Source organism: Siphateles boraxobius, unplaced genomic scaffold (genome assembly GCF_051911475.1).
Source record: "Siphateles boraxobius isolate OS27281-9 unplaced genomic scaffold, OSU_SipBor_1 8, whole genome shotgun sequence".
Lineage (NCBI taxonomy): Eukaryota > Metazoa > Chordata > Actinopteri > Cypriniformes > Leuciscidae > Siphateles > Siphateles boraxobius.
This window is the reverse complement of record NW_027509208.1, coordinates 22,080,962-22,106,583: the sequence shown is the minus strand read 5'-3', so window position 1 is coordinate 22,106,583 and position 25,622 is coordinate 22,080,962. Positions and strand designations below refer to the sequence as shown.

At 43.8% G+C, this 25,622-nt stretch overlaps 1 protein-coding gene across 2 annotated transcripts in view; it reads right to left on the bottom strand.

The window, feature by feature from the left end:
• Positions 1-25,622, bottom strand: part of LOC143729665 (disks large-associated protein 2-like) — a 195,001-nt gene that overhangs the window by 41,964 nt on the left and 127,415 nt on the right. The window contains exons 4-6 of one of the 2 annotated variants that reach the window (XM_077221002.1): positions 16,080-16,236; positions 13,674-13,893; positions 690-1,785 (exon numbers count right to left, since the gene is read on the bottom strand). In XM_077221002.1, coding sequence (XP_077077117.1) covers positions 953-1,785; positions 13,674-13,893; positions 16,080-16,236 — 1,210 coding nt within the window. In that variant the 3' untranslated portion in view covers positions 690-952. Of the gene's footprint in view, positions 1-689; positions 1,786-13,673; positions 13,894-16,079; positions 16,237-25,622 lie in introns of those variants that run through there. The other variant, XM_077221001.1, reaches the window with a different exon arrangement.

Here is a 25,622-nt window from a genome sequence, read left to right as displayed (position 1 = left end):
TAGCATATGCAGAGATGGAGTTTGAGACGCATGTAAATTATAACAGTTCACCTGGAGCAGCATTTACTGTGAACTGAGCCGCTCTGAGACTCAAATAGCTACATGCATGTAAATAAAGCGCACATTAAACCCGTGGGGTATTTATGTCTTTATGAAATCACAATAGCACTATGCTATGGTATTTAAATGGTTTTAATACATTGTGCAGCCTTAGAAAACGGTCTAATAATGCAGTTCGTGGATTCTTGTTCGTGGAATGCGCCGTTTCTGGTATTTTGCCGTTTACTCGACATGGGTAAATTGCAATCAAGAATCTTTTAAAAATCATTTAATCGAGGAATTGTGACAGCCCTAATTTAAATGTACATAGTAGTTCTTAATATAAAGTGGGTTCCATCATGCATTCCGTAGTTCTTATGTAACAACTTGTTAGCAACCACACAGTGGTTTCAAAGTTCACGTTAGAGGTATGAGTGTGTAATTTATGGTATAGAACAAAGTGGTTGGTCCTAATGTTAACCACAGATGTTATTATACTCAGAAATTGAAAAGTACCATTCTAACAATCCATCTTTATCCTTCAACTATGTTCATAACCTCTTTTGGTCAGATTGAGTGGTGAGATCATTCACCACTGTCACACATGAACTGCTTTAGCCATGGACAAAACATTGACAGTGGCAGTCAGACAAATTGTGACATTCCCTACAATGCTAATAACATTCATGAATCATTTCCGTGGTGAAGTAAACTGATTTTATGATCTGGCACAGCCAATGCTTCCATCTAGAATAGCTACACTGTCCCCGTTTCGCCAAAACGGCACTTTCTCCTATATCGGCATCTTTGCAAAGAGAAAAGCGACAAGCTCTTCTCCGGGCGCAGCGTTTCCCCCAGGTGTATAGGGTTGATTCAGAAACAAAGTTAATGCTTGGTCCGGTGATGAAAATGATCAGAATGATAGAGATAAGTAGGACATTGGTCCACTAGTGTACTTTCTGCACCAGAGTTCAAGGCTGGCACTTCTTTGACCGTCCGCTCGACTGCAGTTCTTCTTCTTCTTCCCAGTGTCTAATTTGGATCTTCCCAGCGGCTTGGTCAACGCTGGGCCGGTGTTGGGTCTATCAGGACTGGCAGGGCTGGTTGGGCTGTTGGTGGCTGAGGTTCCTTCAGGAGTTCCCTCTGTTATCTCGATGCGTGGAGGCTCCATCAGGTCAAAAATATTGAAGGCCGCCGGTTCGGGCTGACACATGACTGAAGCGTCTGCAGTGTTTTGTCTCACCAGACCGTTAGCACCAGTCTGGACGCCAATGGACACCCTCTCATTCGACTGAGTGGAACTGGTGCTGGTGGCAGCCTCCCGGCACATCGTCCACATGTTGTAGCACTGGGTGAAATTAAAGAAGTTGCTGTTGAAAGTCTTGAGCTCTCCGCAGACGTCCCTGCGCAGCTCCGCTAGCTCGTAGCGCATTGCCGATATCTCCTCTTTCCACTGCATGTTGAAGGCAGCCACCATATTTGCCGACTCCTTGAAAGCCTGAATAGCCTGCGGGACGGGAGGATCTGGTGGAGGCTGGGACGGGGGCGGACATGGGACTCGGTAGCCGTGCGAGGAGGTCGGTGGAACAGAGATAGCCGTGACTGTGGAACTGGTGCTGTGTTGACTACGTCCAGCATTTTCTCTTTCAAACCTCTCGATTTCTTGATATGCTGAGGAGCTGGCGCCATCATCGTCCTCAATATCCTCATTTAGCAATGAGATGCCCTCCATTGCATCATACCCCTCTGGAAGACAAATTTGAATATAGAGATAGGGAAATTCAAAGGGATGAACAGCTGTGGAATTTGTCGAAGCCTCTCACTTTATCTAAAGTCAACACTAGTTTTATGTCTCATATTAGCAGTATGTGAGTAAAGGCCCTGTACACACCATTCTCAACTGCATAGGTTTCTGGGAGTAAATTCAGGAACTTTCTCAACCATGGAGTATGAAGAAAGACTATTATAAGAAAATTATACATATTATACATACAATTTTGATTTCATCAGAAAACGTTTTGGGAAGTCTGTTTTGCTGTTAATGCAAAAATCTCATGTTTGTTTGTTTTCACAGGAAGCAAGTAAATATATCTGTTTGAGACTAAGGGCCAGATTTACTAACAGCTTGTGCCAGCGCAAACCCTCTTTTGCGTTAAAAAAACTACTGTCATGATTTAAGTAAAGACACTCTGTGAAAAAATTAGCGCTGAAAAGGCATTTAAATGAATCACGCAAGGTGATTTATTAAGGTTTGCTCTCATCAATGTACTGGTGTTTGCGCCATTTAACACCCCAAAAAAGCACGTCTTGCGTTGGTCATTATGGAAAATAACTGACTGCGTCTGTGTTCTTTAATTTGCACGTCGTCAGTAGATCACATGCAGAACTTTCCACTCCCATCGGCGCTTTTTTCGAATTGTGCTCTCACGCTAATTTGCCCTGTTTAGTAAATTTGTCCCTAGGCTTTTTTTGGGGGGGGATTGATGTAACAGGGTCGTCTCAAGCATGGGGCTGGGCCCAGTGCGAGGTAGCGGAAACAGGGCCGCCCTTGGTACTTTCGTCACAAGAGGCCCCCCTCAAGCACGGGGCCCAGTGTGGTTGCACCACCCTAAGGAGAGCCCTGGGTGAATATCAATATGAGAATCTTTTTTTTTCCTGATAATATTCCAGCTATCATTTCATGCACTTTATAACAGCTGTTTAGAATCAGACCTAGCAAAGCCAGATTTGCAAATGAATCAAAATTTGATCTAATCCGACAAACAGGTATGCGAAAAGGTTCAAAATTGTTCACGATTCAGTTTGATTTATTCGGACAGTTCACTCACACACTGAATTGTTTACAGCGGTTCCTCACACTGAAATAGAAATGGGATATTTCACATGTGTTGCCATAGTGTAACTCCAAAACACATTGAAGTTTCTAGTAATCCTGATTTATATTTTTTACTTGATTAGATGGTTAAGCTGTGTTTAATTGGAGTTGGAGGTAAGCTCTGTAGGACAGTTGCCCTCCAGGCGCTGGATGAGGTTGATATTTACCTACAATACATGGTAGGAAGCAAAACATCTTCTATCTTTCAAATGTCTTCTATTGTCCAACAAAGCAGCACTTTATTGCGCATGGAGCTTGTGAGAGACTATCCATTCATATCCAAACTGTTGGCCCACTTCTTTGATAGTGTCCTGTACTGACGAAAGGCTAGAATCGGCACTGGTTTAATGAAAGTGTTCATTTGAAAACCAAAAACTGAATATGATTTATTGCAGTCGAGCACATGGTGTTGTCAGGGTTTTTCACTTTTTTACTCACATACATTTTGCCTTCAGATGTGTGTTTACACTGCCTTCTCACTCGCGTCAATCTCATCTGTTCAGCCTTTCCATCTCTTCACAGCATAACCATTAAAAAACAATATTTCAATGCTATCAATCAGCTTTTATCCATTTAACAAATCACAGAGCATTGTGGCAAATGTGGAGGATTTTAATGTTTTTTTGTTTTGTGCAACAGAAAAGATGAAAAGGCAATAAAATGTCACGCAATCATTCAGGCAAGGAGATATGAACCCTATTGAATATGTTAAAAGCTCATCTATCGAGCTGATTGGACCTTGTGGAGATTATAGGGGCGATATTAAGAAGAAGTACAATCCAATAACATTGTTAGGTCTTTGTGAGGGCTGCACCAGGCAGAGGCTGCAATCCCACTGTCCATCACAGCTGAAATCTTCCACACCAGCTCTTACTTCCAACCGCATTTTGCTGGCAATGTTTGATCTTCAAGGATGCCAAGGTTATTATAAAAATGGAGAAAAATGTTAAAAGTGACCCAACCATTTTTTAAAAACATTCTAAGAAATCCTATCCATCCACTGTCATAAAAAAACAGCAAAATGTAAATTTAAAAAAAATTGCTTTTCCCATGTTCCAGGTTCAATTTAAGCTGTAGTGACAACATCTGCAACATGATGTCGATTACCACAGAATTTCAACCCATCCCTCAAAACATGCATTTGCACGTACAGTAATATACTTACAATGAACTTCTGGGACAAAGCATTGCACCAGTATAAATACAAACTGTTGCAAAAATATCACCACAAGATTTACTGTAAATATTAGATGTTAACATGAGACTAGTGTGATAATATTGCTAAAAAATATATAATCTTCACATTCATATTTTTAAAAACCTTTTAGAATGCCTTGCCCCATAGACTTTTATTGTAAGTGAATGTCTTACTGTAAGGAATTTTTTTTTTGTTATATAGTCAAAAACAAAAATTCTGTGGCAATCAACAGCATAAAATAATGAAAAAAAAAATTGTTGTGAAATGCCTTTCATGGAAAAGCATTGCTACTTTGGCAACTGAACACTGGTTGTCCCTAATCTGACCTTTAGTTATGTGTCTTTCAAAGGACTAGTCCTGATTTAGTTGAGAAGGCAGTGCAAAAACACACATATCCATTGAAAGATGTATGCGTGTTGACATTATAATACCTGTGACAGGCATCTCTCCAGCTGCTCTTTTTTCCCCTGGATCTCCTTCCTGTGATGGCCAATGAGGGGCCATGCCACCCTCCCTCCCTTTCCACCATCACAGAACACCCAACACCTTACTCAATATTTCCCATTGATTTTAGCCACAACTAAATTTAGCTTCATCTACCTCGTGAATCTATGGGGTTTGCTTGATAACATTTCTCTGATAGGTCAGTGCTTTTGAAGTGCTTTTTCTATTAACTATAGTACCAGAGAGGATCAATACCAGAGCTTAAGCAATTATTTAAGCTTTTAATAGTCTTTAAGGGAAGAAAACATCTAATTTAACTTCTAACACATACACAAAGTATGGTCATTTTTGTAAAAACCAAAGTAGTACAGGACTGCTGGAACAAGAAGTCCTCCAGAGTGAAACAGACTGGATGAAATCCTTTTGAGAAAATGGTTTTGTCCTACAGCCGGTTGACGTGAGCTGACAGGGATTGCGTACAGAGCCATATGTGGTGAAAGCACTTCAGCAGAGTGAGACGGTGGGATTGGAGAGCTCTCCTTTCTCCTTATGGTCTTCAGTATGTGGTCAGTATGGGTTTTTGACAGTGTGAAGGTCCAATCAAATCAAACTCCAGTTTGAATAAACGCAAAGAACCCCACATTTAATGAAAGAAACAAAGTTTGACTGGAGTGACCAAACAAATCATACAAAACAAATTAGCATTTGGGTTTTAAAAATGTAAACAAATGAAAAAAAAAAATCAATAAAAAATACAGGTATTTTACTGTCACAATATCTGACATCAGTTTGTGGTATTTCAATAGGGTTCATAGCTTTACTCCATGTGTACACCAAACACAGCAGGGGTGTTGGGGAGGGTGTAGAGACGGCATTCTGCTTGCACAAATAAACTGTGACACATGCACACTTTTTGATAAGTATGTGTTGCACAAAACCTCCACACCTGCTCTGTCAGCACTCCTTAAACTCATTTAGGTTGGGGAAAATTGTTCATTAGTAAGGATTAATGGTAAAACTGGATTAGGATAATGGGATTTGTTTTCAGCTCCATTTTTTGAATTCATAGAGAGATTATTAAATCATAATACTCTAGCTAATTCAATTAGCACATTAACAAACCACTAAAATTTCACCTCTGCGACAGAATTTCTCACATGCAGTATTACAATGAAACTTTTAGTTTTGATGCAAAAATATTCGACTCAAATATTCAGTCATTATTCAATCCAAGCCCTTTAAATAATTAAAATGGATTTGTAAAAAGTAGGTTTGATCTAAAATATTAATTTTACAATAAATCAATATTTTCTATAAAACGAAGGATTTACTGCATGCTTGGTTACAGAAATAACTATATCCAAATATTCTTTATAAATAGCTTTCCTGTAGCTCAATGTAAGTCACTTTGGATAAAAGCATCTGCCAAACGCATAAATGTAAATATACATAGCTGCAAGCAGCAATTAAGGGGCCAAGCACAAAGGAAGGACAATAAGTCATGCCAATGATGCCATCATGGCTATAAGCATCAGACCAACTGCAACAATGAGCAATTAAAGACATATTAATATGTTTTTAAGCAAAATGGCTAAAAAAACATCAATACAATCACTAATAATACGATTTAATGGTTTATCACTTTTTACCAAAACGCCACGCTTTGACCAAATTGAGTAAGGTGACAATGACACATGCAAAGTTTTGTGTCAAAATGCCAAAGCAGTGCAGAGATAAAGCCTCAAGAGTAATTTTTGAATCATGTCATACATTTTTTAATGCGGTATACAAAAAGGGTTTTGTCTTTCGACACGAAATCCATTACTTTTGCTGGCATGGTCTGAAGATGATACGATTCGATTTGGTGAAAATTGGACCAAAGATCGAGCAGGAGTCGAAAAAGTAGTTTTTTAAAGAAAATCAAAATTGTCTACTACAGCTAAATTTGTATCTATGTTTTTGGGATTAACCAAATAATCTATTAAGACTATTACGTTTCATTACAATAGGCTTATTTCATCAAACGTTATTAGCATTTTTGGAAATTTAATTATAACTTTTGATCACAAGGTGACACTGCCCTGAAACTTTTTGAGCACCATCAGGGCATGTTCGCAGGCCAAAGACACATACCGAGTTTCATAAGGATATGCTAATGCATTCGTAAAATATAGCATTTTATGACAAAATCCAAATGGCCGGTATGGGAAAATTTGTAATCATTCAACTGAACCACTGATTGCGATTTTGGGCCAAAGCTTTCAGAAGTTATAAGCAAAAAGAGTATTTTTTTCATATCTCCTGACCACTAGGTGGCACTGCTTCAAAACTGTGCAGGTACATGCAGGTTATGTTTTTCATAACCACAAAACCAAGTAAGGGAGCTAAAGCCTCACACCCATTTTGGCGTGCTGTTCATCGAATTCGCTCACGCATTATTCGAGAACGGTTTGACAAATCAATTGGAATTGAACTTTTTGTAAGCATTGTCTGAAGATGATCTGGTTCAATTTTTGTGAAAACAGAGCAACGGTCTAGGAGGAGATTGAAAAAGTCGTTTTTTTCCCCAGAAAATTAAAAATGCCAGAAATGTTCAATCGAACCATCTTGAGTCAAGGAATCAGAGGGAAAATTTTTTTTGTTTCTAGCCCTTTGGTCAATTTGGACAGTTGTGGCTCTACAGTGATTGAGTTAGAAACTCAAAAATTGCTGTGGTTAAAGTCCAAACTGTCCTCTATCTGTGTGCCAAATTTCATAACTTTACCGTAATCGGTTCTATGGGCGGCCATAGACTTCCAGAGCGGAACAATAATAATTCTTAAGTACCTTCGGTGCTTGGCCCCTAAAAAACCGATTCAATTTATCTAAATATTATGTCTTGAACACTGATTAGTGTTTAGTTTATGTAAGAATGTGATATTTCTTTCTGGGAGAACGTCTCGGTTACGTATGTAACCCTAGTTCCCTGATAGGGAACGAGACGCTGCGTCAAACGCTGCGGGAACGCCCCTGCGTTGTGCGTCATGAAGCACGTATGGAATCAGCCCAATGGAGAGATGAAACGTCATAGGCGGGTGACGTCATCGACCAGGAAACTATAAAGCACCCCAAAAACACAAGCGCATTAGCTTCTGATAGGCTTGAAGGAAGCGCTAACGGGAGTGCCGGGAGTATGGCGGAGCGACGCAGCGTCTCGTTCCCTATCAGGGAACTAGGGTTACATACGTAACCGAGACGTTCCCTTTCAAGGGAACTTCGAGCTGCGTCAAACGCTGCGGGAACGCGAATACCCACGTCGCCATAGGACCAAATGACCGTCATGTGAGACTAGCGCACAGAGGACGAGAGCACCTGTGCCCCAGGGGTAGAGCTTAAGTCTAGGTCATAGAACTTAATAAAAGTATGCGGTGAAGACCATCCAGCCGCATCACAAACATCACTCAGGGAAAACCCCCGACAAAAGAGCTTTAGAAGCAGCCATACTCCTGGTAGAGTGAGCTCGGACAACCAAAGGTGAAGGCTGGCCAGCCGACTCATAAGCAAGTGAGATAGCCTCAACCACCCACTTGCTCATTCTCTGTTTAGACGCCGGACACCCTTTCCTGGGTGGCCCGAAACATACAAAAAGTTGTTCTGATTTCCTCCACAGGGCAGCTCTGTGGACATAAGCGTCTAATGCCCTAACAGGGCAGAGTGAATTAAGTTTCTCCTGGTCCGATGACATAAATGGAGGAGGACAGAAAGCCTGCAGAACCGTAGGTCTAACAATATTAGTAGGAACCTTAGGAACGTAACCTGGTCTAGGATGCAGAAAAGCTTTAACCATGCCAGGTGCAAATTCCAGGCACGAGGGTGAAACCGACAGAGCCTGCAAATCTCCGATTCTTTTTAGTGAAGAGATAGCAAGCAAAAAGATAGTCTTAAAAGTGAGAAACTTCTCGGGAACTTCTTCGATAGGTTCAAAAGGAGCTAGGGAAAGACCTTCTAATACAATGGCCAGATCCCAAGTCGGCACCCTCGTACGAACTGCTGGCCTCAGCCTCAAAGTGCCACGGAGGAAACGAGTTATAAGCGGGTGTCTCCCAAGAGAAACTCCACTGAAAGGGACGTGGTAAGCAGCTAGTGCCGCCACATACACCTTTAGTGTGGAGGGGGATAACCCTGTGGAGAAGCGCTCCTGCAGGAATTCCAGCACTGCACCCACTGGGCAGTTAACTGGGTCCTGCAGGTGTTCTCCACACCAAGAAGTGAAAAGTTTCCACTTCAAGGCATAAAGCTTCCTCGTGGATGGAGCTCTGGAGTTAAGAATGGTCTCAACAACCTCGGTTGAGAGACCGGAGTCTATGAGCTGGGCCCCCTCAGAGGCCAAGCCCACAGTTTCCACAATTCTGGGCGGGGGTGAAGTATCGTGCCCCCCGCCTGGGAGAGTAGATCCCTCCTGACCGGGAGCTCCAAAGGAGAACCGTCCAGGAGAGAAATCAGGTCCGCAAACCATACTCGGGCCGGCCAGAACGGGGCTACTAGTAGTAGACTGACCCCGTCCCGGCGGACCCTCTCCAGAACTCCTGGTAACAGAGCAATCGGGGGAAAGGCGTACAGACGTGACCTCGGCCACGGCTGCACCATAGCATCCAACCCCAGGGGGGCTGGAAGAGTGATGGAGAACCACCGATGACAATGAGTGGTCTCCTTGGAAGCGAATAGGTCCACCTCGGCGCGACCGAAACTCAACCAAAGGAGCTCCACCACCTCGGGGTGGAGTCTCCATTCCCCTGGCCTCGGCCCCTGCCTCGACAGGGAGTCTGCTACCACATTCAAATACCCAGGGAGATACATTGCTCTCAGAGATAGTAGCTTCCCTTGGGACCACAGGAGGATCTGACGGGCCAACTTGTAAAGCCGGCGAGACCGCAGGCCCCCCTGATGATTTATATAAGAGACCACCGACGTGTTGTCTGATTGAACTAACACATGATGGCCTCTCAGGTCTGTTAGGAAGTGTTTCAGAGCCTGAAACACAGCCAACATCTCTAGACAATTTATGTGCCACGAAAGATGATGATCCTGCCACAGACCTTGGGCTGGGCGACCACTCATGACCGCCCCCCACCCTGTGAGGGAAGCATCCGTCGTTAGCGTTATGCGACGACAAAGAGCCCCCAGCACAGGACCTTTGGATAGGAACCAAGTTTCTCTCCACATGACCAGAGCACGAAGGCAGCGCCGCGTGACTTTGAACGTGCGGAGCGGATTTCCCCTCGGGGAGAATCCCTTGGTCCTGAGCCACCACTGTAGCGGTCTCATGTACAACAGGCCGCAAGGTATAACGTTGGACGCTGCTGCCATCAGACCCAACAGTCTCTGAAACTGCTTGACAGTGAGTAGCTGGCCTAGCTTCACTTGTTTCACAGCTGAGAGAATCGAAGCGATGCGGGTCGGAGAGAGTCGCGCCCGCATCGATACCGAATCCCAAACGACACCCAGAAAAGTGGTCTTCTGGGAAGGAGATAATACACTTTTCTTTGCGTTCAGCCTCAACCCCAACTTTCTGATATGAGCGAGGACGACATCTCGATGCCGAACCGCCATCTGCTCGGTCTGAGCTAAAATCAACCAATCGTCGATGTAATTGAGAATACGAATGCCCTGAAGCCTCAGAGGCACTAGTGCTGCATCCATGCATTTCGTGAAAGTGCGGGGAGATAAAGCTAGGCCAAACGGAAGAACCCTGTACTGGTACGCCTCGCCCCCGAAGGCGAACCTCAGGAACTTCCTGTGTTGTGGAAGGATGGACACATGGAAGTATGCGTCCTTCAGATCTATCGTGACAAACCAGTCCTCGGACCTGATTTGAGACACGATCTGCTTGATAGTGAGCATCTTGAATTTTAGCTTCCCTACCGAGCGATTCAATATGCGCAGGTCTAAAATTGGACGCAACCCCCCATCCTTCTTTGGAACGATGAAATATCGGCTGTAATAACCTGACTCCAAACTGGGAGGAGGAACCCGTTCTATAGCCTCTTTTTGAAGGAGCGTTTTCACCTCTTGTTCCAATACCAGAGCCTGCTCGGGGCCCACCACTGTGTGCAGAACCCCTCTGAATTTTGGTGGACGACACCTGAACTGGATAGCATAACCCTTTTCTACTGTCTGCAGGACCCAATGAGATATTTTTGGAAGGCTTTTCCACTCTGCCAGAAATTCTACTAAGGGTACCAGCCTCTCGAGACTGGCCTCTGGTGTAACTTGAGCAGCAGACGCAGCGCCCTGTAACGGCGCACCGGCAGGGAACAACTGGTCTGACCGCTCTGAGACCCTCCTCAGAGGGAGCGAGCGTCCCTCGGGAAAGCGCTCGCTGGGATCGTCTGTGCCCCGGCATAAAGGCGGGGTTGGCAGAACGAGCCCCTGAGGGCACCGAGGAGGAATGGGCACCGTAAAAAGAGGTGAACACCTTTCCGCCTCGGTGGGGACCACCCTCAGCATCCTGAACGGCTTGGCGTCAGGACTTCTTCTTAGCCGAAGCCTTCTTAGCCAATATAACTGTCCTCAGATCAGTTCTACTGGGAGAAGGCTTCGGCTGAGAGTGTCGCGGCTGAGCCCACTGTCCAGCAGGGGGAGCACGAGACGCGACACTCTGCCTCTGCTGCGCTCTATGTGATGAGCTCGAAGACGGCCGGGGCTGCTCCCGCCCAGCAGCCCCAGGGACATGAACTTTAAGGGGAAGAAACTTTTTAAAAGCTGCAGTTTGTTTCTTTTCTTCTTGGAATTTATCGATAACTGAATTCACAGCATCACCAAACAACCCCATGGGAGAAAGAGGAGCATCTAAAAGAAAAGCTTTTTCTCTCTCTTTAATATTAGTCTGATTTAACCACAAATGTCTTTCTGCGGCCACCAGAGCTGCCATAGAACGACCCATTAATTTGGCCGATTCTCTGGTGGCACGCAGGGATAAATCAGCAGCCTGACGCAGTTCGCGAACTACGTCAGTACTGACCTCCTCACTCTCACTCATGTCCCTTAGCAGATCAGCCTGGTATGCCCGCAAGATTGACATAGTATGCAGACATGACACAGCCTGACCTGCTGCCGAATATGCTTTACCCACCAAAGCCGAAGTGTTTCTTAAAGGCTTGGAGGGTAATGCCGGTGCCTTAAAAGATGATGCTGCTTCGGGGGAGAGATGGCTCGCAAGCGTCTCTTCCACACGAGGCAAAGCACCATAACCATGAGCCTTGGCTCCCATAATATTAGCGTATGTTGAAGTCTGGGGACTAAACACTCTATATGACACCGGTTTTCTCCATGATTTCGACACCTCGGTGTGGAGATCATGGAAAAACGGCAGGCACCGGCGTGGAGGCTGCACGCGTGACGGCAAAAATCTCTCATCCAACTTTGATTTAGAAACAGACTCCTGTCTAGTCACTGGCCATTCAATATTAAGTTTTTCAACAGCTCTTGTTAACACCTCCATAAGCTCATCACTCTCAGGAGTGTGGGGTGGCGAATCCTCCACATCTCCCTCAACACTAACAACATCAAGTTCCTCAGAACTGGATAGCTGCAGCATTGGTGCCTCAGCCCGAGCGGAAGAAACCGCAGCGCGTGCTTCCGAACCCGGGACTGAGGCACTGGATCTCACAGGTGAAGGGAGAGATAAGGCAGAGCCCGTCTCAAACCCCGCTGTGAGATCCATCTGCGATCCCCACGATAAGCGCCGCCGCTCTGCCTCGGCAGAAGCGGGACCCGAACCGCGGGGAGCGCGCACCGAACCGCTCTCCTCAAAGAGCGATCGGCGGGAGCGGAGCGTCCTTAACGGCAAACGCTCGCAATGCTCACAGTCTGCTCCCTCGAGAGCAAACTGGGCATGCTGAACTCCCAAACAAACAACACAAAGATCATGTGTATCCCCGCTCGTTAAATAACGCGAGCAGGGAGGAACACACTTTCTAAACTGCTGTTCGTCCGCCATAATCTCTCAATATATATATATAGGGATAAATTGTTTGTGTGGTGCAGGGTATGTAAGACAGACAATATCACACAGGGACAGATTCACATGTAGCGCGACTGAAAGCACAGAAGCACAGAAGCTAATGCGCTTGTGTTTTTGGGGTGCTTTATAGTTTCCTGGTCGATGACGTCACCCGCCTATGACGTTTCATCTCTCCATTGGGCTGATTCCATACGTGCTTCATGACGCACAACGCAGGGGCGTTCCCGCAGCGTTTGACGCAGCTCGAAGTTCCCTTGAAAGGGAACTTAACACAAAAGTGCTCAATTTTTTATTTTTTATTGAAGGACAGACTTTTTTAATTAGACACTAGTTTTTAGTGAAAATATTTTGATTCAAATTACTTTAATACCACTTTTCTCTTTGACCCCCACTTCTGAAGCATTGTGAATTTCTTTCCACTCACTAATGTAGATGTTTTATGCAACACATGATAACACATTAAATTGTTTATGTAGTTCACAGTCATTGCTTTGTGCATTCAGGAATGAAACAGCCTTCAAAGTTAACCAAAATGAACCGAAACCTTTATTTTATTTCAACTACTAATCCATTTGCAGAATATAGAAGACAGAAAATACAACCATTTGTAAAATATAAAGAACATGTCTAAAACCTGTCCTACCTTAACCTTAAGCTCTGTTCTGCGTGAAAACACTTCCCCATGGTGAGTCGCATGCTCTGGGCAGCTGTGCTAGTTAAAAGCATGCTGAGATGTGTCTTCAGGAGTGTGAAATGTTACATATTCAACTGCCTAATTCCCTCCGACCCCCAGTCTAGCCTCTCAATACCACCAGACCCAACCAATCAGAAGCCCAGAAAAGGACGCATGACTCGTGCAAAAGGGAATAGCAGGCAACCGTCTTTCAACACTAGGGGAGCACAGACGCAGAAAAGCAAACACACACACACACACAACAGACATGAGCCGACAGAAACAACATTCAAGTCAGTCATCTCTCAAGCACAAGGGAATCCCACTGTACATATGTAGGTATGCCAGAGTATGTAGTTCAGCATATGCTGAATGTATGGCGAGTATGTGCTCTAAGCCTTTTCTCTCTCTCTCTCAGGTGGGATTTGAGGCATACGTTTACCTGTTGTGGATCTGAGAGTTGAAGTGACAGTAGAAGATGTCATTGAAGGCAAGCAGTCGTCATCTTGGGAATACCCAGCCTGAATTGCACGCAGGTAACTGTGGCTTCGAGTGCGGAAAGAGCCGGGCAGGTCCAAGGCCTCCACGGCCTGGGATTCTACTTCGCTAAAAACGGACTCGCAAACTGACTCAAACTGGCCATTGACCTCAGTCTCACTCACCTGAGAGACAAAAACAGGAATAGCAGTCCTTAATTTTTCCTCTTCCTTTCTCTTTCTCACTTTGATTCTTCCCCTTTGCACAGTAAATATGAAGGAGTGTTAGCAGGAGGAATATACCACTGGCAATTTCCGACCTTGAACGTCTCAGTAGAATTAGGTCAAAAAGCAACAAGATAAGAGAAAACATTTCAAGCTGGAATATCATCTCATAATAGGTAAATAAAGAAAAGCAGAATGTTTGATGAACTTTCGGAGGGAAAATGACAGTCAAACAGTCATCAGCAGCAGACAGCAAGAAAGCTTGATGTGCAAAGACTTTTATTAACCGAGCAAGAGTATAAGAGGGACAACTTTCCTAAATCAAACTAAATCAACATTTAGCTAAATGATATAAAGATTCTAAACTTCTATGTAACTCTTAAATTACTGCCTGTAAGTCACCCTTGCACTACAACATATGTTTTGAACAATTATTTACCCTAATTAAAAACATTTTTTTTTAAATATTTGAGAGTTAGTATGTTTCATAAAGCCTCCATAAAACATCTCAATTGTAACCTACTCCATCAATAAAAGCCTAAAAAAAGCTACCTACATAAAGCTCACAGAAACTAACACCACCACAGCTCAACAGACCTGTCTTCAGCTTTCTGGAATTCTGTTTTAACAGTTGCTTATATGAAAAGAATTTAGCAAAGCTAACTTCACCATTTACATTTACCTTATTGCCTCTTTAACCAAACATGATAAAAATAAAGTCCTAAAATAAATATCTCGAAAACCCTGTTGGGAAAATCAGTTTATACGACCAGGTCATTCATCTAAGTCAAGCTGGGTATTGGAACATAGTTAATCAGCTCAAACTATTCCCTTATAGCTTAGTCAAGATGGTCCACAAACTACAACCAGGATGACCGGATACTGGGTCTTAGTGGCCCTGTCAAATGGTAATTTGGGGATTTCAACCACCTAAATCAAGCTGAGTTTTGGAACATAGTTAATTATTGTTAATTATAGTTGTTAACAACCTAAACCACCTACATACTTTTGGAAAATACTTAGGCCCCATCCACACTACTACGTTTTAGTTTAGAAACGCAGACCTTTTGCTACATTTGCACCTCCCGTCCACACTAAAACGGCAAAAACGGAGAAGTTTAGAAACGCTGCCGACCCCGTTTTGCCTTTTGAATCTCCGGAGGGCGTTTTAGTGTAGACGGGTCAAAACAGAGGACTTTAGAAACGATGACGCAGAGGCTCACGCTCAGCTCTCTGGGTGTCATCATACAACGGAACAAAACATACAACAACAGCCTGGACTACCAGTTACGTTAGTGCAAGTAAATGCTGCATTTTACAATGCTATAACTGCCTACAAGCGCCGGAGGCAAGCTATTATTCGAGCGATCTGTGACAATTCCCATGTGCAGCGGCGGTATCGACCATACATGGAGCGTCGGTTTTGGGTTAAGCCGGGAAGAACCAGCGCATGGTGGGATAATTTCATCAATGAAGTTGTGGTACCTGAGGAATGGTGCGAAAACTTTCGAATGTCCAGATCGGCACTTATCAAACTCGGCGAAATCTGAGGAATAGTCAGTCTAATTCCTGTTTACACCGGCACGCACATGCTCAGTGTAGGTGAATGGTGACGTGATTCGCGTTTTCAGTCGTTTTAATGTGGATGGAGATCAGTTCGAATACGCAGCTAAAACGCTGGTGTGGACGGAGATAAATATATTTGTTTTAATTCTCCGTTTCTAAACTAAAATGCAGTAGTGTGGATGAGGCCTTAATCAGGCCAATCTGTACCCCACTAGCTTGGCAAAGGTACCAACCCAACCAGTTAGACCAAGATAACCTACCAGGTTGTACTCGACCCCAGCTGGTAGTTAAGCTGTTCAACCCCCTAAATCACCTAGGACTAAATTTGGATCAGCTAATGACTAACCAATCAGTCAACACCTTAAGCTGGTTTTTGAGTGGAAAGTCCTTAATCAATCACAGATAATATAAAGTCTACAGGAAGTCTACTCTTCAGCACATCAGCTCAAGACACAATCTGAGACATCTTAGACAAGAAGTACAGCTAAAGCCCTCTGCTTGAAACCACTTACGGTAAGTAGATTGTCCTTGCTTGTACCTGTGTGTCAGTGCCGTGTGGTGTTTCGAGTGGTTAGACTCACCTGGCTGACACAGCTCGCCTGACTGAAGGTACTGACTGCACGCATGTAGCTCTGGTTTCTGGAGCGAAACTGTGGAGGGTTGAAGTTGGTTGCTGGGTCCAGAGACACACTGGGATGAGGGCGCATATCTCTTGCTGTTTGCAAATGGTAGCCCGAGCTAAATGGAGGGAACAACCAAAAACTAATGTAGCCTACTCAAAATTAGATTGAAGGATCACTCTGGAATAACCATCAATGGTGAACTTTCGGAAAACTTTAAAGATATGATTTGAGATAAAGTGACTTAGTTAACAGGTTTACTGTCATGAACCCAAATGTGAGAAATTTCAAGTGTGCAAACCTGTAGGCCACAAATGAAAGCAGATGAACACAAAATGTAAGATACTGCAAACATCTAGTAAACTATTTCCCCAAAAAGTGCTAAAGAAACACAACACAGTATGGTTTGGATTAGTCTTAATACGTCAAAAGTAACTTACTAATGTTATCAACCATCTCATTTTTTATTATTTCCATGAAACAATACAAATAGGCTAGTGCTTGGACTTTAAATGGCATGATGGCCTAACCCAGAAAACCTGTCATGAGAAAGACTCGTAAGACACGTTACATTGAGACCTCAGAAAACATAGTGCTTCTAGTCTCAGTTCAGAACCACGGACAGCAACTATCTGTCAGCAGAAAATGCCAGACAACCATATGGACAGGAGAGAAAGTGTGGAGAGAGTGAAAGAGAAATCGGATGACACTTTTGAAGCCTCTAACACTTCCTCACTGCCAAGCCATCTCAAACATCAATAGCATTCCCTTCATCCTCAATTCTCTCATCAGCAGCTAATGTGTGAATTCTCAACTAGTTTCAGAAGAACATGAAAAGAAAACTAAGCTTGATCTTAAATCCTTTATCCTTAAAAGTGAAGTATGTAATTTCTGGGGCATTCAAATAAACAAACATAAGAGTAAAAAAAATCAAAAACGTTTTTTTTTTTTTTTTTACTTACTGCTATTGGTAGGACAAACAGATCACACTCCCAAATATACATAATTGATTGAACAAGTCTAGCTATGTTGGCTGTTTGGGATGCTCAAACAAACTTTTCAGGGAAATCAGCTTTTAAATGGTTTACAAATGGAATTTAAAGGGTTAGTTCACCCAAAAATTTAAATTCTGTCATTAATTATTTACCCTCATGTTGTTCTGAAACCGCAAGGCTTTTGTTCATCTTCAGAACACAAATGAAGATCGTTTGAATAAAATCTAAGAGCATTTGGTCCCTCCATTGACAGCCCTACCACTTTCAAGCCCCAGAGAGGTAGTAAATCATTAAAATAATTCATGTTACCCAAGTGGTTAAACCTCAATTTTATGAAGCGATGCGAGTGCTTTGTACAAAATTTTAATCTCCAACACGAGTTCAAGCAATAACATCTGCCCTCGCATCAACACCTACTAGAATGACACGCATGTGTCATGGTGCTCTCTTGAACGCGGGTAGGGAGATTAATATTTTGTAAATATTGTTTACAATATTGTGGTAAATTATGTTTTTATTTTTTTTATTAAACCACTGGAGTCACATTTAATGATGTCTTTAATACCTTTCTGGTACTTAAAAGTGGTAGTTGCATAGGCTGTCAATGGAGGGACAAAAAGATCTCAGATTTCATTAAAAATGTCATAATTTGTGTTCCGAAGATGACCAAAAGTCTTGGTTAGGTTTGGAACGACATGAAGGTGAGTAATTAATTATAGAATTTTCTTTTTTAAGTGACATAACCCATTAAAACATAGTAGAAAGTGTTTTGAAATTCAACATAAATCAAACATAATCCAAAAGACAGTCATATAATCTCCTCCTACCCTATATCGTAAACACACACACACCAGCCAAGACTTTATACCTCCAAATATATAACAACATCCAATCAGGTAACGTATGCCTCCTTGTGTCCTCCTGCTCTTTAATGAATTAACTCATCCCAGCCAACACAATGCAACCCACACACAAGTTCAGAGATATTAGAGAATTACTAAGAACTCATGAAGGAAATGGCCAGAGATTAAAAACTCTGCTGCACCTGTATAAAAAGCACTACAATATAATGAATAGGCCTATATAATGAACAGTTTAGAAAATTACTTGTGCATTAAATGATCAAAATAAAAAATTTGATGCAGGCAAAAGCATCAGAAATGCAGTTAATGAAATCCTGTGGGCGTATATGTATATTTATAACGTGTATGGAAAGGAATGGAGAACATGGTACAGTGCGAGAATGTAATAAAACAGAAGCTGTGATTTGATTCTGTAATTATCTGTAATAACAGACATTAATTCCCTAGTTGTTAGCTGATTAATTAGGCTGAATGTACTGATATAGAGAATGTAACATTATGTTGGTGCTTTACTTTCATGTACCTAAACCATAAAAGAAAGAGCTACGGCCTACAGACTTGAGTCTATTAAATGTCAATGGTTAATATAGGGAGGGGTAGTGTGGCCAGTGAACTGGAAAGTTGTTGAGATTCCTTTAACTGTTGCCCTTCAGCAAGATACCAGGTTATTCCAGGACTGCCATTCCTCAACAGAAGTACTATGGATGTAAAACATCTGCTAAATGACACATAACTAGACTAATATACCCCAGTGTGATAAGATAATGGTGATTTAAGAGGCCTTCCCTAATGAGCTTTCACATGAATATCAAGGTTAGAGGTAAACCAAGAGAAACAATTGCAATATATGTGGCTTTTCGTCATTTTTGAGCTTTACATCCTGACTCCCCTTACTTTTATAGAAGAGACCAATAATTCCTTTAAAACTTCTGTTATACAGAATAAAGAATGTCATATATGTTTGGAAAGACATGAGAGAGAATAAATGGGTAAAATATTCATTTTGTGTGAGATATTTGTTTAAAATAATCTAAAAACCAGCAAACATTACATATAAGTTATTATTATTATTATTATTATTATTATTATTATTATTTTAATACATATTAGTTTATTCTAAAATGATCAAATTAAATAATTAATTAAATACATTTCAATTAATGATATGACATAAGTACAAATGTGGGTAATGGTACTGACATGGTTACTGATTCTTTTTCCTTTTTAAGAAAGTGTTCACACAGAACACAAATGTAAAAATGAATATATTTTACTGTGTCATCAGCAGCTATATGAACCCCAGCTTATGGGTTTCTGAGTGTGCAAGATTTATAACCACCAAGGTGAGACACAGAACTATTTTGGGAAATACAAAGTTTGCTGGTGTCTCTGGACCTTGAGCCTCATGTTGTTTCCCATTTTCAGTGATGTCGCCTGGCACCTAAACAGATGCCCTTCTTATCATCAGTGTGACAGCAAATGAAAATGCCTGTTTGGACAATGTCCCGACACGATCCTTAATATCACACAGAGCTGTGGGTTAGCATTGGGGAAAGTTACTCAAAGAAGTACTCGATTATCTATAACTTCAATGTAGTTACTCTTTCTGAACAGTTTCCAATTCTACTATTTTATGTGCCCATGTTGCTCAATGAAGTGCTTTAACAAATTGCCTGGGCTGTTTGTGATTGTGATTGATTTACCTAAGCATTTAGGTAATTTACCTTACATTACATAGTTCTATTTTTATTTGTAAGTGTTAAATGAAGTACAAGTAAAAGTAAAGCAATTATTTTCGTTATCCCAAATACTGTCTGTCCATACTGCAAAGCAAACAAACCATAGTTGAGTAAATCAAGTAAATCAAAGGACAAATAAACAATTTTGATAAAAACAAAAACAAAAAAAACAATGGGTCTCATTGATTAATAATTATTAATTTTATATTATATTCGTAATGAGAACTTCTCATGAAAAAAAAAATCACCTAATTCACAGGTGAGTATGGACATAATTATATAGATTAGCCAGGAAGCTTTAGATGGCACAGACTGATGGGTTTATTAATGCAGTCAGCAAACAATGACATCATAAATAAACTTGCTGCTTAACTTTTAAATATTTCAGTTCTGTGTTTACTGCAAGATATTTTGCAGCATGCTATCAGAAAGAGTTTGCAGCGCGCTTCCAATACTCCTCTGAAATTCAAGGTCTAACAAGTGTCATGTTTTACAATTCTGCATTTGATGCAGGAGTTCATTACTAAGCATTTAAACAGCTGCAATTTCATTATCGTGTTTATACAGCAGCAACAGCAAGTGGTTTTTGTAGTTTGCTGTGGGAATACAGTGACTAAGAATAGCGGATATGAGAACATATTAAAGTGAAATAGGCTTAGCACATCGCCTTCATTATTTTCCAAGGGCAATATTTTCATATTCTACTCTGAGTGCATGAGTGCTAAATTCAGCTGCATGCAGTGTCAGAATCAGTCACAAAGAGCATTAAGCTGTTCTGAAATACAGGCCCAGGCACACATAGCATAGCCTAACAGCATTAAGAGATTTGGCAAGGCAGGCCCAGGCACACATATCATAGCCCAACAGCATTAAGACATTTGGCAAAGCAGGCCCAGGAAGACATAGCATAGGCATAGCAGCATCATGTTTTTCATAATCACAGCAGCATGTCTGTGGAAGTAGCAAGGATTGGCAGTAGCAGGTCTCTGTACTTGCTCTGCAGCAGCAGCAATTATGAACAGCAGCAGCAGCGTAGTAGATCTACTCAACCAAGACCAAAACATTACATAGTAATTTTCATTCCCATTGAATTTTAGTTGTCATGACTAAAATATATGATTTTAGTACAAGGGTTACTGATGAATCATGATTTGTTTGTGGAAACGTTCATACTGAGATAAGCTGGGCATTGAATGTAGGTTCGTGGTTCGTTTTCGTGGAACGAGACGATTCATCATGGAGTTGACACTATGGGAAACGCCATCTACGTGACCGCTGTCTGAAGCACGGGTAAATCCAATAATTCCGTCCTTCGGATGAGACGTTAAACCGAGGTCCTGACTCTCTGTGGTCATAAAAAATCCCAGGATGTCCTTCGATAAAGAGTAGGAGTATAACCCCAGCATCCTGGCCAAATTTGCCCCTTGGCCTCTGTCCATCATGGCCTCCTAATCATCCCCATAAACTGATTGGCTTCATCACTGTCTCCTCTCCACCAGTAAGCTGGTGTGTGGTGGGCGTTCTGGCGCAATATGGCTGCCGTCGCATCATCCAGGTGGATGCTGCACATTGGTGGTGGTTGAGGAGATTCCCCCTTCTATGTAAAGCGCTTTGAGGTCCCAGAAAAAGCGCTATATAAATGTAACAAATTATTATTATTATTATAATCATTGGGAGACAGCAGTCCATGAAGTAACCAGTCGCTCCAGAAAACGTCTCGTTATCGAGACGTTACGTCGGATGACGACGAATGGGGGTTTCGCCTAGAAAGCCAATCATCTTCGTGTATTATAAAACGAGCCAATGGCGATGAAATGCCATGGGTCTGCAGAATTTGCATAGCGTATCTCCGCCCCACCGCGTGGGTATAAAAGGAGAGACGCCGGCAAAGGCAGATCATGTCTTCGCTGAGGAGCTGAGACTGAACTCAGGCGTCTACCCAGCGGTACAGCGGAAGTGGCAGGGAGACATAACGTCTCCGATCCCTACTCAGGGAACGAGGGTTACATATGTAAACGAGACGTTCCCTTTCGTAGTCACTCCGAGTTACTTTGGATGACGACGAATGGGGGTCCCTGTGAAATCACGCCACCTTCACAGCTGTCTTCCAGTGCCCTGCGAAAGTCTGATCCCCCTGTCGTGATACTGGCATGGACGAAGGAGTCCTACTTAACACAGGAATACCAAGGTACACTGGGAAGCATATCTCAGAGGAAATATCCCGCAGCATGCCTACCCGTAGGGAGGACTTAAGAACACACATATGGCCGGAGGGCTTCATATGGAGGAACGCTGGAGTGACCAGCCCGAGGGGTGGCAACTTTCAACTCCAGGAGTGGCAAGGTGGCTTGCCGAGGGAAAGACACATGCTCAAGGAGGCTTACAGTGGAAATACACATGTGGGGGTTACTCAGGGGAGGAAGCATGCACACGGAGGCACCTAGCTGACGCACAGGCAATAGACACTGACGCTAGCGTCAACAGTGCTGGAGGAAGGCTCACTGGGGGAAACGCATATTTGCGTAGGCCCCGCGCCCAGCTGTGCATCAGTGCATCCGTGCCGAGGGTGCCCTCGGACAGGGAGTAATACAGGGCGCAATGGGATGAGTCGTGGGAGGCAAACAGGTCTATCTGTGCGTCCCCGAACTGGTCCCAAATCAGCTGGACCGACTGGGGATGGAGTCGCCATTCGCCGGAGATTGGCCGAAACCGTGACAGCTCGTCGGCTGCAAAGTTCTGATCTCCCGGAATGTGGATAGCACGAAGGGACCTCAGGTGCTTCTGACTCCATAAGAGGAGGTGGCGTGCGAGTTGCGAATACGGCGGGAGCGTAGACCACCCTGACGCAGAGGGGGACGGGAGTGGCAAGGCCCGGGGGCGGTCCGAGAACTCTGTGACAGAGAGGGATGAGAGCGGCGAGGCCCGGGGGCGTCGCGCACTGTCAACTGGCTCTGTGTGCTCAGTGATAGGTGTATCGGTTCTTTCTTTAACCATGATAGGGTACTGCCCACCCGTGGGTGAGCAGCGGGAGAACAAAAGATTCTCCCCCGGCCCCTCCGCCGGGGGAAGGAGGGGGCCTGCAACCACCTCCTGGGGAAAAACCGACACCATCACTGAGCAGCCCGTCTCAGGAGCGCCACTTAGCCTGGCGTTTAGCGGGGCTGGAGAGGGCTGTGGCGCCTTCCTGCGGCCTCCTCCGCGAAGCGGCCCGGGTGAAGGCTGCTGCTGGGGCCGTGCGGGAGGGGAGGGAGCCACTGGAGGTCGCCCTCGGCGGCGAGCAGACTGAGGCGTCTGTACCGACAGCTGGGTGGAGGCAGCAGCAGGCCGTCGGGGCAGAATATGTTTGATCGCCTCAGACTGCTTCTGTGCGGTTGAGAACTGCTGGGCAAAGTCCTCAACCGCTCCGCCGAAGAGGCCGGCCTGGGATATGGGGGCGTCGAGCAGACGAGAGCGCTCAGCGTCACGCATATCGGCCGGGTTCAGCCACAGGTGACGCTCCTGGACCACAGAGGTGGCCATCACCTGACCCAGGGAGTGTGAGGCCACTTTCGTCGCTCGGAGAGCGAGGTCAGTGGCGGCACGTAGCTCATCGAAGAGCCCTGGGTCAGTCCCCGCCTCGTGCATATCTCTGAGCAGCTGGGCCTGGTAGACCTGGAAGGTGCTCATCGCATGCAGAGCGGCGGCCGCCTGTCTTGCAGCTCTGTGAGATCTCGCCACGAGGGTCGACGAAAATCTTCAGGCCTTGGACGGGTGCTTAGGAATACCACGAGATGAAGCGTTTTGAGGACACAGTTGCATGGCAACAGAGCGTTCAACCGGGTGAATCCCAGTGTACCCATGGACGACCGCCCCATCGAGGGGGGGAAAGGCGGAGAAAGCTGACAAACGTACACGGGAGGTCAAGGCAGCCTTCCATGACTTCGCCAGCTCCTCATGCACTTCCGGGAAGAATGGTATTGGGGTTGGCTGTGGCCGTGAGGCCCAAACACGTAAAGCAGCGATTGTGCCCATCAAAGGAAGACAGGAATCGACCACACCCAGAAGAACACGGGCGAGACATCTTTAAAAAGACGTGCCACGTGCAGCTCTTTTAGAGAGGAAAAACTCAGCGATGCTGAGGCGACCAGGGAGAAGCACACAGACTGGCAGATCACTGCTCAGATCGCAGGCAATGTGAAATTCGCTGGGTACCGCCGTCACACCAACACCGTTGGTTCGCTCATCTCGAAGAAGATGATGTCACAGAAAACTCAGGATTTGGCATGTGGAGTGAAGAGAAGCTCCGAAGCGAAAACATGATCTGCCTTTGCCGGCGTCTCTCCTTTTATACCCACGCGGTGGGGCGGAGATACGCTATGCAAATTCCGCAGACCCATGGCATTTCATCGCCATTGGCTCGTTTTATAATACACGAAGATGATTGGCTTTCTAGGCGAAACCCCCATTCGTCGTCATCCGACGTAACTCGGAGTGACTACGAAAGGGAAACACGATTATGCGATCGCTGAATTCAATGCATAATCAGCCAAAGTCCACATATTCATGCGGGGGCCGCATTTTTTCAAATACACCGCACTTTCGCCGCATAAATTGCCGATTTCCATGCAAAATATGCGGAGCTTGCATGATTTCATAATCCTCGCATTTTCGTTGCAAAAAAGTCACATATATCTTAGAAGAAAGTTGAAAAATGTTGCGTTTGCTTCACACAAGAGCAGCCATTTCCCCCTGTTTCCATGGGAACTTTATGAAGTGACGCAATTACACGACGGGATAGCTCAAAGCTGAAGTTATTGCAGAGGCCAGACAGACTCAAGGAGGCGATTGGCATCTCACAACTCGCTCTTTATTCCCAAATCAAACTCGTATAACTGTCTGGCACACGTTCTACCATCACATTGTTACTTAATAAACAAAATAAGATAAAATAATTAGCATCAAACAGAAATTACCCGCACACATGATGGGGTGTTCGAGGCGCACATACCATATAACACTGCAGATAGTTCAACAGGGAGCGTGCAGCTCTTAAAGGGGCCACACCTTATTTACACTCGTTACAGTCTGAAATAAAACAAGATGAGAAATTAAATATTCCCAGCACTTTCTATGATGTAGTATGCTTGCTTATCAAAGGAAGTAATAAGAAATGACTCTTTACATTAAGGTAGTAGCCTAGTGAGAACAGGGTGTTGGGGGAATCACTTTTTTTCTCTTTTTCCTCAAACCGCAGTTTTTGCAAGTTCCCGCAATTTTTGCAAGTTCCCACAATTTCATCGCATAAAATTGCATAAATATAACGCATATTCCATCGCATTTTTAAAGAAAACGGGCCGCATAATCAAGGATTTTTGCCCGCAACAATCACAAAAAAACTCTGCGTTTTTCTGGAAGGACTGAGTAACAAGCTGAGTACCCATGAGTACAAAAGGACACCTGAATAACATGTCAACAGCTTTTTGTATTTTTGTTTGTATGCGCGTGCAAAATAAAAGCTGGGTGCGTTCATTGTTGCATTCGCGGTATGCTCTGTCCTCACCTTGCTTTTACTCTCTCCCGAGGGATGAGAATGTAACGTTTTGCACGGAACGTTTTCGGCTCTCAAGGGAATGGGAGGGCACTGAGGGCAATACATTCATGGTAGGAGGCTCTGTTATTACTTGATTCTCTCTTAAGGGATAGTAATCTAGCGTTTGCATGGAATGCGTTTGGCTCTCAAAGGAACTGAATGCTTTAATTTGGATGCATTCAATTTGACTGCATTTAATTTGGATGCATGGATTTACTCACTGTGGAAAGCTCAACCCATGCTTGACTCTCTTGAGGGATGAAAATTGAGTGTCTGCACGTTGTGATACAGATCCCATGACCTACGAGGCGGCAGGGCAGAATCTATCGTGGGAATTG